Consider the following 14,788-nt stretch of genomic DNA (forward strand, 5'->3'; position numbering starts at 1 on the left):
AAAAATAACAGAATTATTTGCAAAGTTATTAAAAAAACCCCTGAAATATCAAAGTCATACATATTCAGACCTTTTGCTCAGTATTGAATAAAGTAATGTACAAAAACTTTTGATCGAGTACAGCCATGAATATTCCTGAGAATGATGCAACAACTTTTTCACACCTGGATTTGGCAATACTCTGTCATTCTTTGTAGATCTGTCAGGTTGGATGGTGGTGGAGCCATTTTCAGGTCTCTCCAGAGATGTTCAATTGTGTTTAGGTCAGGGCTCTGGCTGGGCCAGTGAGGAATGGTTTCATAGTTGTTCTTTGTTAATTTAGCTGTGTACTTCAGGTCATTGACTTGTGGGAAGGTGAATCTTTGGCCCATTTGAGGTCCTGAGCTCTCTGGAGGAGGTTTTCTTCCAGGATCTCTCTGCACTCATCTTTGCTTCAATTGCAACCAGTTGTCCTATCCCTGCAGGTGAAAAGCACCAACATAGCATGATGCTGCCACCACCGTATTTCACTGCTGGGATTGTAGTGGGCAGGTGATGAGCACTACATTGGTGGTTTTCTCCATTCATTAACACCAAAAAGTTCAGTCTTCATCTCATCAGACCAGATAATCTTATTTGTCTGATGAATTAACCTCTCTTGTCAGATCTATGTTTTTTCTTTAAATTGACTAATAGGTTGCACGTGCAAAATCAACCCACACGGAGGCAGCAGCTGCAGGTTTGGTGACTCAGAGGAGATTTTTCTCCATCACGCATATGTGATGTCACTTATTTTGCAGCAGGCCATCTTCAGTGCAGACCCCAGATCAGTTCAACGTTTTGCTGGACAACAATGCTATGCTATTAAAGCATTTTAATTGGCTCCATTTTCTTGTATTTTGCATGTCACTGCGTGAAAAACTCTATTATTCCCCCCAGCTTTTTTTTTTATCTGTTTACAGCAGCGCAGTAAACAAACAACCTTATTGTTTAACTGAAACAAACGTAACATTTCAACGCCTTTCACGGCAGACGCCGATGAGGAAGAAGTGACGGAGGAAAGGAAGGAGGAAGAAGCAGCTAAAAATAACTCGGAGGTTCTACAGGTTGCTGCGTTGGATGCTTAGTGGCTGCGGGATAGAGATTGGGGCGGAGCGAAACGCTGGGAGGTTATCTCATTTTCCCCCTTTCTCTTCCTCCATTGATCAGTTTGGCGAAGAAGGTGGATCCTCTGACGTCAAAGTCAAGCAGCTCGGATGAGTCAGAGTCCAGCTGAGCGAGGAAAGAAGGAAACGGGTAATAAAAAAGGAATAAGGTTCTGGACGGGCAGGGCAAAGCGAACCAGAGGGGAGAGTCGGGTTGACTGAGCTGTTGAACGCACCGCTGACTGACGGAGATGGAGGGTTGTGCGGAGGAAGAACACAAGGAGAAATTATTATGGAACGTCAAACGGGAGGTAGGCGCTGCTTTACGGCCTTAAAACACATTCTGACATTCATAATCTATATTATTATTCGCTTTACTAACGCCTTAATTAATCCGAAATCTTAGAGTTGGTGCATCAATTCTTAATTTATTTCTTAAATACTCAGCATTTTCATGTAGTTTTCTACATGAAGACTACTCATAATGTTTAAGTTATTAAACCTAAGAAAATCGAGCATAGCTGTAAGCAGTCCATTTTGTTTGGATTTATTGAATATTTCATAATATCCTCAAAATATTTTAGGGAAATGTAAATAAAACCCTCACTTTTATTATACTGCATCTAAATAACATGGACTTACGACAGCAAAGAGATGAATGTCGACAATGCAAGTTTTCTAAAACAGGTGGATTTAGTTAAATTTTTACTCACCTGCATCGCTCTCGTTTTTGAGACAAAATCTTCCTAAATTCCTATTCTAACCATTTTTTTTCAAGATTGTCCTAAAATTATCTTGCAGCTTTCTTCATGTTTAAAGAAAGATATGACAGATATGTTCATTTCCTATCTCACATTGTCACCTAACAAATCATATTTTTGCTTCCTGGCCTGCTGGTGTTTATTACTTCTTGCAATAAACCTAAATGTGCCAACAAATAATGAGGGGTTGATCCAACATTACACTCAAATTCACCACAATAGGTAGTAATAAACCTGTAAGCGGTACTGTGAGATAGCAATATAATATAAAGCGGCAGTCCAAACGTGGGCTCAGAGAAGACCCACCACATCATCTTCCTGCAGACATTTGGTATCTAAAATACATTGATCAAACAAATCAGATTAAAAATTTACAATAATCTTTCCTGTATGAAAAGTAATAAGGACAATTCAGACAACCTGCTTAATGACCTCTTCAAAAAGTTCAGCCTAACATATAGTAAATGTCCAGCATATTGATCTGGTGAATGCTGTAGGCTGTAAACCACACCCCCTTGGTTCTGCGACTCCAGCTGCATGTCTAGAAAGCACATAGAGCCCTTCATATTCATGGATAAACTAATATGATACAAAAGGACAAAGTGATTCATAATGGGCCATGCAAGTTTATTGTGAAACTATAATCTAAAAAAAGAATTTCTGTTGCGCTGAGAAAATAACTCTAGAGGGTAATCAACCTCGTTCTTCTACCTTGATTTACCTTCACCCACCATTGGCTGCTCTGAAACTTCAAAATTCTCATCCTCAAACATCACTTTGTCACTCGGAGAACAACACTGGTGTAGAAGCTGTTTCTGAGTAATGACAACTTAATGGATGCTGTTGTAAGTATTGGTAACAGCTGTAGCTGGGGAAAAAGGGCCCATAGCATGCTGCTTCATTCAGCTTTAGAAAAAGAGAGATTGAGAGAGAAACTATCTGGTTGGGATTTTTTTGTCCTCAATAACAATCCAAGTTATCTAATAGACCTGACCTGTATGAATACTTACAAACCCCCACACATGAGGAATTCTGTTTCTTTGGAGAACATCACATTAAGGTTGTGATTTAGAACTCACCTCATTAGTTCCTGTTGCGCAGCTCTATGTGAACTGCAGAAATAACTTGTGGTTGCGCTTTAAGAGGTGCCTGTTGAGGGAGTGGTGGGAATGATTTATCTTTGGGAACAAATAATTATGTGTGGTGATTACGTCTCAAAACGTTGTCCAGAGAGTGGCTCTGGTTGGCCAGTGTGTTAGTGGTTAACCAGTCAGCGCTAGCTGACCTCTCATCATCCAGGTTCAGTCCGGTGAGGACCTTTGCACTCTCCTCGTAGTTACGCATCTACTTGTTTTATATTATTTTATTATTATTTTTAGTATTATTTTATCCTTGGGGGGCCTTCTGGAGCATCTGACTTAATTTGGATTAAACAATGCAAATAATTGATATTCTTTTTAATTGTATTTTTTTATTTCTTGCTTTTAAGACTAGTTGTAGGTTTTAATACAATTTCACTGGAGATGTCTTTCCATATCATATAATTCCCCAGTAATATTTTTACATTTTCTGACTACTTAACATCTTTTAATACAAAAATACGGTGGACCGCCTCAAAGCCTGGACCACTGGGCTTAGCAAGTTTTCTGGGGGAAATCCTGTCTAGCTCATTTTAATTTATTGTGTGATTCATTGATTTATTTTTTTAGCACGACAGGCCGAGTGGGTGCACCAGGTGAGAAAGGATCTTGGATGGAACAGGTGTGACTCGGTTTTAATTGAAAGTTTGTTTGGCTTTCTCACAAGCATCCTTCACACACACAGCTTTCCTTTTGGGCTGTTTAGGTTGAAAGTTACTCTCTAATGTTGGGAGTGTTGTTCTGATCTTACTCCCCCTGAGAAGTTCTGCTGGACTGACTCCTGTTATGGAACATGGAGTTGATCTGAAAGCTAATAGACTACAAAAAAATTTATAATTTTTTGTTTTCACCCCTCTAGTTTAGTTTCTCTTTATCAAGGTGTTTTAGATGTAGTATTTTATTTCAGTCACTGGGTGGCTTCACATTCATATTTGGTACAACTTGTTTATAGATCTGAGCATTGAGTGGTGCAGCTTTGGTTTATTACTCCTTTCTCCTGTGTACGTCCATTGAATGTAAGTTGTAATGAATGTAATGTTGTTGGTTTATTTCAGTTTTATAAATGCCTAAGATAAATGCCTTTGTCGTTATGGTCGTTTGGTGTAGTTAACCTGTATTATTGAGAGCTAAAGTTAGCCGTTTAGTATTAAACTCGATTAATTAGATGCAGATGTTACCATTGCAGTCAAAAGGCCTTATTTCTCTTGTATGTTTTATCGTGTGATGCTTATCGTGTGAGGCTATATTAGCAGGGTTGATTATTATTTATGTGTAATTATTATTGACATTCTCATAGATATTAACCAGTTGCTAGTTTATAGTAATCTTCAACCACGTTCATTCACTTTGTGGACAAGTTTCTACTGGCAAGTTCTCATAATTTGTATTTGTTTTTTCAGAGAACCACACATACACGCGCACACACACACACACACACACACACGTGCCTTTTTATGTATGGAGGAACATAAAAAAGAAATCAAGTCAAGCTCAATTCTGGAGCCGGATATCCTCTAATTTCCACAAGTCACCTTAACATATATATCAACTGTCCTAACCCGGACTGATTGTTTATCCATAACCAGTCGAACCAGCTTCAGTCTTCATTACATAGATGGTCTTTATTTCGAAGGATCCTCTTCGAAGTCTGCACTGCTCTCTCCGCAAGACCATTTCCTTGTGGATGGTGAGAGCTGAATGCGATGTGTTTAAAATCAATCTCACTTGCCAGCAGCTGAAATTTTGCACTGGAAAACTGGGGTCCATTTCATCTGGAATGGACCCCAGATGGCAGGTGTAAAACCCCAGAAATCGTGAGTAAGAATTCAATATGATGAGATAGCTGTTCTTATGTTCACAGATGTCAACACCAATTCTTTTCAATGCTCAATCAGACAAATGAGTGAAAATCTCTGGTTCCCTGTTGTATTCATCTTTGTTCAGACATTGCATCACAGCTTTATTGAGAAACCAGGCTACCAACCAGATGAATTTGCTCTCCCTCTACATTTAATAGAGAGATCCTGCACCCTCTTATGACCAAGCCATCAGCTTCTGAAAGTACATTTTTCACTTTCATGTGTGCTCTGATCTTCAACAGCACCTCTCCACTGTATTCTGGCCACCCATTTCTGAAATGTCTGGTGACAGTCTGAAGCTCTCCATCAGCTGCTGTGGCCATTTTAAGACTGTCCATTATGCATGGTGATGCACAAATGCCTTGGGTTACGACAGCCACATTAAGTAATTTCTGTGATCTCTTGTTTTATTCAGCCCATTCTCCACCTCCACTCTCCTGGCTCTCCAGGCACCCATCCTTCACTGACCTCTACCACCACTGTCAGGGCCCGGGGGATGACATTCCTAATCAGTATCGGGAAGGCTCATCTGAGCTTATTGCAATTTACAGCTCGATGTCTTCAGCCGGGGCCCAAGCACCAAAGAACATGAATGCATGTCAATAAACCCTTTTAATCACTGTCTCTCCATCTGAATCTCTCCAGATTGAATTACCAGCACTTCATCTGGGAGGGGTCTGAATGCACAGTGCCTCACAAATTCCTCCTGGTTCACATCTGCAGATAAATCTGCGCTAGTTCATCAGTCAGTTGGATCCGTCTGATCCAAGCCGATCAATTGAACTCTGCAAGTTTTTTTTACCCTGTGTGCTTCTACAAGGATCTTTTTGCGCGGTTTCACTTCCATAAAAACGGACAGATGCTACATCTGTCATGCTCCTGAGCGCTCTCCTAATGGGCACGGGAATGTAATGTCTAGTAGGTCCATTTGTTAAAACCACAGGATGCTTTAAGTTTAATTTTTAGCAGTGGCGGAGCTGCATCCGCGTTAGTTCCGCAGCACACTACACATTTTACAGTCTAATTAACTTTCTGCATCCTTATTTATTTCCTTAAAATAAACTTCAGATTCCTGTGTTTAGACTCTAAATGGACTAGCTCAACATTGCATTCTCTTTAGTTTTCTTTGAGCTTCCCAACCAGACACTCCAAAGCGTATTGTCAATAAATCTTCAACACTGTCAGCTCCCGGTCAGAAAGACGCATTTTGTTCAGTGTCCATGAAATGATATTCAGAAAGGATTTTTTTTATTGATTGATTTTAGTTGCCTCTACGATTAAATTTTTGTGTAAAGTCTGTAATGTCTGCCCATGTACACCAGTCAAGGGTGTTAATTTTAACCTGTTAAATGACAGATTGGCTTCAATTTTTCTGTATTTTAAAAAAAATAACCATTTAAAATGCAGAAAATATTCTGTTAACTCTGTCACAGCTGCATGGTACTAATAATTGATAAATAAAGATCAAGCCTGGAAACCTGATATTGTAACGGACTGAATGTTTTTAATGTAATCTTTGCTCGGCGCAGGCAGTTGCCACGACAACGGATGTGCTTAATGATAAAGAGAGACAGAGTAAAAAGGTGCGAATGGTTGTGAGTTGATCACCTGATCAGGTTGTTTCCCCTTGGTTGCCCTTTGCTGTGGTTCATCACAGCCACTGTAGTTTCTGAACGTTCAATAAACAACAAACTTGGACTAATTACCTTGTTTGTTTGCAGTCATAACAAATATCAAATAGGACAAATATATTTAAGTTTTAACAAGCAATTGGCTTCTAGCATGATAATTATGTGAAATTAAATTAATTATATCCCAGATTCAGAAAATTTGCCTTTACCTTTGCAGAGCTCTTTGGTTCTTCCTATCAGTCTGTAGTTTCTCATATTGACCTCATCAAACCAAATTTCAGATCTATCATAACTGACTGACATCTGCTGGTCTCAGGTTTGCAACCAGCTTCTGACTGAGAAACCAGTAACCTCCTGCCAGTGTCAGAATCTCACTGAGGAAGAAACTGCATCAGTCTCTAACCCCAAGTTTGATTAGACACTTTATCATTTCTGATATAACTTATTGAAAATAAGTCAATAGGTTTAATTTACCATTTTATGTCTTCGTGTAGATGAAGTAGATCTCAGCCGGCTGGTGAAAGGAAAAAGTAGATCTTGGTCTCAAAACGTTTGAGCACCCCTGATCTAAACTGTTTCTTTGTGTCACCAAACTTTCTGTTGAGCTCTGTACATACACTTTGGCAATGACCAGAAATACAAAACTTAGTGCAATTTCTGTGAGGTTTCAGATCAAAACATAAAAGCTTGCTTGTTTTAGATCAGTCACAAAAAAGAGAAGCTTTGAAATATAGTCCAAAAGCTCCAAATCGAGTTGTAGAAACATCGCAAGGACAATCAGAGGAAACGGCTTAAGGTTTGATCTTCATTATAAAGGCTGTGAATAGTTATGTAAACCTGATTTCGTAGCTTTCTGTTTTCAATAAATTTGTAAAAAATCCAAAAACATTTTGTCCACAGGATGCTTTTACACCATTGTCACAATGGTGTATTTCTGTTTAAAATTTGGAGAAAAAGGATTCATTTAATGCAGTTTGGAATATGACTTACATAATAAACTGTGGATGAAGAGATATACTGTAAATATTTTTCAGACTTAATTTCCATTAAGTCAGAGAAATTATTTTCCTCAGTGATATTGTTACATACTCCTAGCTTCGTGACTTTCAGGCCAGGTCAGTATGTTAAACTACATTGAAGTGAAAGCCAAATACTTTTGGGCTCTCAGGTTAAACGTTCTTCTACCTTAGTCGTTTTTTTTTTTTCACACAGGATTTGACACTTTTCAAGTGATGTCAGTAAATATATGAATATCTATTTTTCCAGGTTTTAAAAGTTGCTGCAGGTCAAAAAGCTAACTTTATCTGCAGTCACTGCAACTTTAAAACATCCCTTTTCCTGTAATAAAATACAACTTTTTTATCTCTGGAATGATTTGAGAAAATAATGGTTGCTAGCTTTAATGCAGTTCCTGAGATGATTAAAAACAAGGTGCAACTTGACACATATTAACAAAGATATTAAAAACATTACTATGTTTTAACAAAACATTGATTTTTAGCAACTAAAACAGCTTTTAAAGACAAACTTCATCTCAAGATGACACTTTAAAAAATACAGATGTGAGTGAAAAGACGCGGATTATCAGCTGAACAATTTCCGTGAGGATGGATTCTGTGCACATCGATCGACAAAAACAGTGTGTCTGTGGTGGCACAGTTTGTTGGTGTGTAATAGACAGAATGGATCAGGAGAGGAACTGCAGACTCGTCAGAACCTAAAGAAACAGAAATCAGCGTCTCTTCATCCTCAATCGTCTCCTGAGGCTGATATGGTACAGAACATTTTGCTATGATTGATTCAGTTTCAATTTTAGTTTATTTAAGTTTGATTATTATTATTATTGCTGAGGATGTTGCGTTTGGATATTTAATAAATTATAGCATTAACCAAAATAAGTGGCCAGCTAAAGAACAAATCATACTAATAGATTAACACTAAATACATACATACTTTCTACATTACATTACTTTCCGTGTGTTTTATTCACCAATGTTAATATATTTTATGTATAGTTGTTCGGTGTTGATTTAATGTATTACTTCATTAATATTGTTTTATGCTGTTTACCAGTTTAGATAACCTGACTTCCTATCAATGAAGAAAAAAAAACCCATACGAAGCAAAAATGCATCAGACCCAGACTAGCAGGCCTGGGGCGGTTCTAGATGAAGGCCAAGAGGGGTTCTGAAGAAATTACACTCAATAAATGTCTTTTTAAAATATTTAGTGGTTGATATTTTTTAAAATATTGACAATTTTTTAAATATCAACCTTCACAATTATATTTCAACAATAAATAAAAAATTATAGTGCTGCACTTTTAGCTGCTGTATTGTGATAGGATCACACTTTCCATATGCTAGATCAGGGCTCTGCAACCTGAATCTCTGGAGACACAAGTGGCTCTTTGGCTCACATATTAAATGATGAAATATTGTTCTGTTTGTGTTTAATTCTTTTTTTATCCAACCTTCCATCCATTATCTGTTCAACCTTGTTCTTATTGGGGTTAGGAGTTGCTGGTGCCTATCTCCAGCTGCGTTCCGGGCGAGAGGCGGGGTACACCCTGGACAGGTTGCCAGTCTGTTGCAGATTCTTTTTTTTAGTGTCTCCATAAAAAGCACTGACAGTTAAAATGGTATTTAACTGTCGTATTGTAGATTTCGATGGTGGACCCAAATGCAAAGAGGCAGAGATGGCGAGTGCATTTTATTATTTAATGGAAAAAATTATGAAAAAAATAAAATTAAGAAAACATGGGAAACATAGAGAGCCAGAGCGAACAAAAACAGGAACAAAAAGATAGCAAAGTTTTGATGGAAGATTTTTGAAGTTTTGATTGTTTATAGTACTGTATCATGCTGTCAGTTTACTTTCATATATAGAATTAAATATTTTAGGTTAAGCCATTTTTAATACTGGAATAGTCACATGTCATATATTATATTATATTATATTATATTATATTATATTATATTATATTATATATGCATGAGAATGGCAGTACAATAATGATGCTGAAGAAAAGTGAAGAAGCTCTGTTGAGGTCTTCATTTAGTTTATTGAAATATGTATTAACCAATTTTATTTTCAAATAAACTAAACTAATTTATTATGAGAAAAGCAGGCTAGGGAAGACAAAGGAGAGCCAGGTGGAGTTTCAGGATGTGAAGGTTTAAATATTATATTCATTCTAATAGAACCAGAAAGGAGAACAGGTGAGGACTGATGTCAGGTTGATTTCTTTCAACATTTCAATATTTTTTTCATTATTTCAGACTACAATGGTATAATGTTAGGAGACTTGAAAAGAAAAAAATAAACCTCAGGGTTTATTTAAAAGTAAACCTGCTCAAGGTTTACTTTTAAATCTTGAGGAGAGGTTTAAAAATAAGAGTGAACATTTTTGGTATCAGAAACAGGTTACACAGTAAGTAGAACTGAGATGTTTAATATATTGTACATTTGAAAATGAAGTTGTTTACATTCTCATTGTGTATGATAAAAACATACTTTTTTATATTTAGTTAATTCACAATCTGATACTGTACATTATTGTAGTGTCTGTTGTAAATACATAATGTCCTTGCATCCTGGTGCAAGGACACCAAGATGCAGGGAGTCAGAGTGAGGCAGAGATAATAACACATATCAGTAGATATTTTAGTTAAATGTTTGTGGCTGAAAAGGACAGGATAAAAAAACATTTAGGCTATTTGCCTCAGTGTTTTTAATGGCTCATGTTTGGTAAGTTGCTTAATGCAGGGCTTGCTAGTTATGAGGTAAATGATAAAGTGAGTGGTCAGTCCTGGAATGACAGTCCTTATGCTATGTGGATAGATAGCTTCAATCTGATTATTGGATTGTAAATAGTAACATGTTAGAATACTTGTTACTGAAACAAAGGTCGAGATTAGAGTAACACGTTACTGATGTGTTGATGGCACAATTGTTTTTTACATTCCTGCTCAAGCTATTTACTGATCTGTTAAGAGTTTTGATATGCATCTCCCCCAATGACACTCGTTCCTATGCCCTTGCTAAAGGATAACAAGACCTAATAAACATAAATAAACTAGAGTAATAGGAAATAACTAGAGACAAGAAATCAATTAGAATCACATAGAAGAACTGAACTAAAATAAAACAGAAACACGCCTGACCTAAGCAAAGAAAGGAATAATTTAGGATCCTAACATCATCCACTTATTCCCCTTTTCCACTGGCTCTACTTCAGCAGCCCAGTGTTCTATCAGTGCTACCTCTTCAGATTTTCCTATCGTAGCACGAATACATAGCTAAGTCTATTTGTCAGTGCTACGTGTCCAAAACTGCTACCATCATGTTTACAAACAGAAAACTATAGCAAGTTATGATAATGTTAAATATCATCTTATAACATTATTTGAGTGACGAAACTGAAGTGGAAACTGAGGAGTTATGCTCTGCATAGAATTAGTACAATTTATATACATGTACATAAATATACATGGTTAATGTCATAATCCAAAACCACAAAAAGATCACTTCCTTCATCTGACTATCCTACCCGATTAAAATGAAAAGCTCTAGATGTATGCATTAATCCTTTTATTAGAATATCCTGCCTATTTTAAATGCAGAGGTGTTTGTGAGAATAAAACCGCATCAGATAGGAGAAACAATTTTTTATTGGAATTAAATTAAACACAGACAAATACAGATCACCACAAGTCTTTTTTGCATATTAATACATTGTATGCACTTGATAGGATACGTTTAATATACACTAATATTACACTACTATTACACAGCTTCAATCTCACATAGTATCGCTACCAAGATACTTTATTTAGCACGGTTTAATAAAGACAGAGTACAATTAAACTAAAATTTTAAAACGCATGGGAACAAAATAGCTCAGAAAATGTCTTTTGTCCTGATTAACCGCCAGACAATGACTTGTTTAAAGTAGTAATGACACTGCAGACAGCAAACTAAAGCCATTTATAAATGCTGCCCATCATGTAAACTAAAAACATGAAGTAGTAACGCAGCTTAATGAAAACCAGGTATAAAATAATTTAAACAAACCTACCTTAATCTTTGATGAAATAAAACACATGAAAAGAAACTTCCACAGGAAGGATGTATTTATAAGAAATCTGCTAAGTAAGCGGTATGTGAAAGCATTAGTGTGTGCATGCGCATTACCACAAGGTAGGATGGATTCATGGGTAGCAAAGATAAACAGAATACCGGTTGTTCTGCTACAATGCATTCTGTGCTAAAATGTTTATCTGTGCTACCCATAAATAATCTGATAGTCAGACTTTTTTGATCCCCTTTTCAGTTCTTAGCCATTTCCTCACCTGCTTCTTTTCCCAGTCGCATCCACTCACCTGTCATTTGTCTGGTTCCTTTGATGTTTCCACCTTTCCTCAGTATATTTAAAGTCTTTGGTTCTCATTGTTCTCCAGTGATTGAAAATAATATCAGCAATTTATAAAATTGTAAAAATTATGTTTATGAGGAACATATCTAATTATGCAGTTTTTTTAACACAGTGCACCACCACAATTTTAATTTTCTTTCCTGAGCGAATACAGTTTTGTTTTACAGAGTTTGACACTTCTGTGAGCATTGAACTTCAATCCAGTAGTTGCCACCATTAGCATGTGTGAATGGGTAAATGACTGAATGTAGTATGTAATGCGCTTTGGGGTCCCTTGACTTGATAAAGTGCTATACAACTTATACAGGCCATCATTATTCAGCATTTTGCCTTCAGGTGATTGCTAGTTACAAAAATATTTGTAGATTCTCAGAGTTTATGCTGGTGCAGCATTCTGTGTAGCCTCCAATAACGAAAACAAGCTTGTTAAAAAATACTGTCAAGCATCATACCTCTTATGGATACGCATAATCCAGATAGTTAGGGTAGCTGTGGTTTCTATAGATGGAGAATGAAGTCTTTTGAGATGGTTTCTTAACAAGAAAGTGCTGACAGCACAGAAACACTAACACTGAGAAGGTTATTTCGATGTCAACTTTGGGTTTTTTCATTAAAATTCTTCTTTCAGATATTAATTCATCAGATGCAATTATTGAAAATGACTAATTTACAACTAATATTGTAAATAACTGTTGCAGTCCGACCAGTAAGACACAAGGACAAATGCACATATAAAAAAAATATATTTTCTATTTATGTTTCCCAAAAAATCTTAACAAAAGGCTTTCAACAACAAATCTAAAAAATATAGCAAAAATGAGCCCAAAAGAAATCAACTAAGGCATACCTAACTCAGTCTAACAAACCAAAATTGACCTCACAAAATGAACACACAATAAATTTATACAAAAAGGCTTGCCTACACAAACGACGAGGGGTGGAGAAGAGACAAAGGCAAATAATGCATAACCAGAAATAACAAATTCAAACTAAAACATTTTGACTTTAACACAACTATAAAAACAAAATAACCTAACACCAAAATGTTTTAGCAATTGTTCCATTAGTGGAGAGAGGAAGAATCTTCAACATCAAGTTCCCTGCTTCCAGCAGCCTGATGGGTTTGTTCCACTTTCTGGTTTGCCTTACAACCAATCATCTTCTCCCAGCCAGTCCTTCAAACTCAGCAAAACAAAGCAGTTAATGATCTGAATAGACATAAGGTTTGCACCCAAATGAGTAAATAACCTAATGCAATAATCATCACCAAAGAAAAAGTAAAATTATAAATATATTGTGTGGAGACATTTAAATAAATACTAACATTGTGGAAAGATGGAGGAACCTCCACAATATGACAGTTTGACATGTCATACCTTTCACTTTGACCTTTCGGTCTGTATCAAACTAATTTATTAGTGTCTTTATACTAGTGTCATTTACTTCTTTCACTACCTTCTGCTTTGGTCACTTTTTTCCTTTTGGAAATATATTCAGATTATCTTGATCCTGAAAATGGTTAATGTTTCTAATAGTAAGCAATACTTCCTACCTGTTTTGAGGTGACCAGCTCTGTTTTCTTTGTGCAGGTGAAACAAATAATGGAAGAGGCTGTAACTAAGAAATTTGTGCATGAAGACAGCAGCCACATCATCGCTCTGTGCAGTAAGTACACACCTATATTTAACTGTGGTCTGTTTCTCTCTCTCTCTGTCTCTGTCACACACACACACACACGCACGCACGCACGCACGCACGCACACACACACACATACACTTGTTGAACTCTTCTGCAGGTGACTTGGCACCGCTTCTCTCCATCAAGGACGTGGCTTTACGTCACTGAGACTGTGCCGTTGCATCAATGGAAACTTAGTAATGACAGAAGATCTAATGGAAACTGATGTCAGAGACAAACCAGGCTTAGAGTATGTATGTGTGTGTGCATGAGTGTATTTGTATGTAGAGATTCTCTCTTGACCAGATGGTGGAGCTTGCAGTAGCATGTGGATAAAATTAATCAGGTGAACGTTACACAGCAGAAGTGTTTTGAGCTCAAGTTATTATTCTCCTGGAATGTCTAATAAATACTTATAAATGGTTAAAAATAAATATGAATTATCTTGTATTAATTTTGTTTCTGAGTCACCTTGTTGTTCTACAGCCTGAGAACATAGTGCAATCTGTTCTGAATATATTTCAGTTTGGAGCAAATAGCATACAGTATGCTTGTTGTCTTTCAGGAGTCTGTCTTGAAAGATATAGTTACAGTTGATGCATTGAATAGTTGATGGGTTCAACAGAGCACAAAAGCCTGGGGCATGCACCAATCACATGCCAAGGTACCTATGCACCTTGGCCCCCTTCAGAGATGCAGCAGAGACGCTTTAGTAAGGTAAGAGTCAAGTTTAAAAGCCACAATGCTTGCTTTTCTTGTGTAAGCTCAATGTGGTATATAACCTATTGTCGTGCTTTTAGAGGTACGTGTTGATCATGCAGTGAGAATGACATATCTATCTGAACAAAGCATTATGTATATTTCAAAACAGATAGATTTTTTTTTCTGGCAAATTATAGAACCCCAGGGGTCTCTGCTGCTCTTCTCTGGGAATAACTCAAAGCTTTTATCAAGGGAGAAATAATCTCCTATGTTCATTATGAGAAAAAATAAAGGAATGTGAAATTGCTTAGACTTAGGCAGCACATCTCACAGCTTGATAGTATGTATGCAACCTTTGGTTCCGTGTATATTTATAAAGAACACTTATTATTGCAGTCTGAATTTGATAAACTCATGACTCACCATTCTATGAAAAACCAAACTCTGAGTGATCCTG

The 14,788-nt window shown here is 36.8% G+C and overlaps 1 protein-coding gene across 4 annotated transcripts in view; it reads left to right on the forward strand.

Moving 5' to 3' along the window:
- The first annotated feature begins 964 nt into the window (after positions 1 to 964).
- sgsm2 (small G protein signaling modulator 2) overlaps positions 965 to 14,788 on the forward strand; it is an 83,934-nt gene continuing 70,110 nt past the window's right edge. For 2 of the 4 annotated variants that reach the window (XM_055045313.1, XM_055045314.1), the window contains exons 1-2: positions 966 to 1,435; positions 13,541 to 13,616. In XM_055045313.1, coding sequence (XP_054901288.1) covers positions 1,376 to 1,435; positions 13,541 to 13,616 — 136 coding nt within the window. In that variant the 5' untranslated portion in view covers positions 966 to 1,375. Of the gene's footprint in view, positions 1,436 to 13,540; positions 13,617 to 14,788 lie in introns of all 4 variants that reach the window. The other 2 variants (XM_055045315.1, XM_055045316.1) reach the window with 2 other exon arrangements.

Source organism: Poeciliopsis prolifica, unplaced genomic scaffold (genome assembly GCF_027474105.1).
Source record: "Poeciliopsis prolifica strain line A6 unplaced genomic scaffold, Auburn_PproV2 SCAFFOLD022, whole genome shotgun sequence".
Lineage (NCBI taxonomy): Eukaryota > Metazoa > Chordata > Actinopteri > Cyprinodontiformes > Poeciliidae > Poeciliopsis > Poeciliopsis prolifica.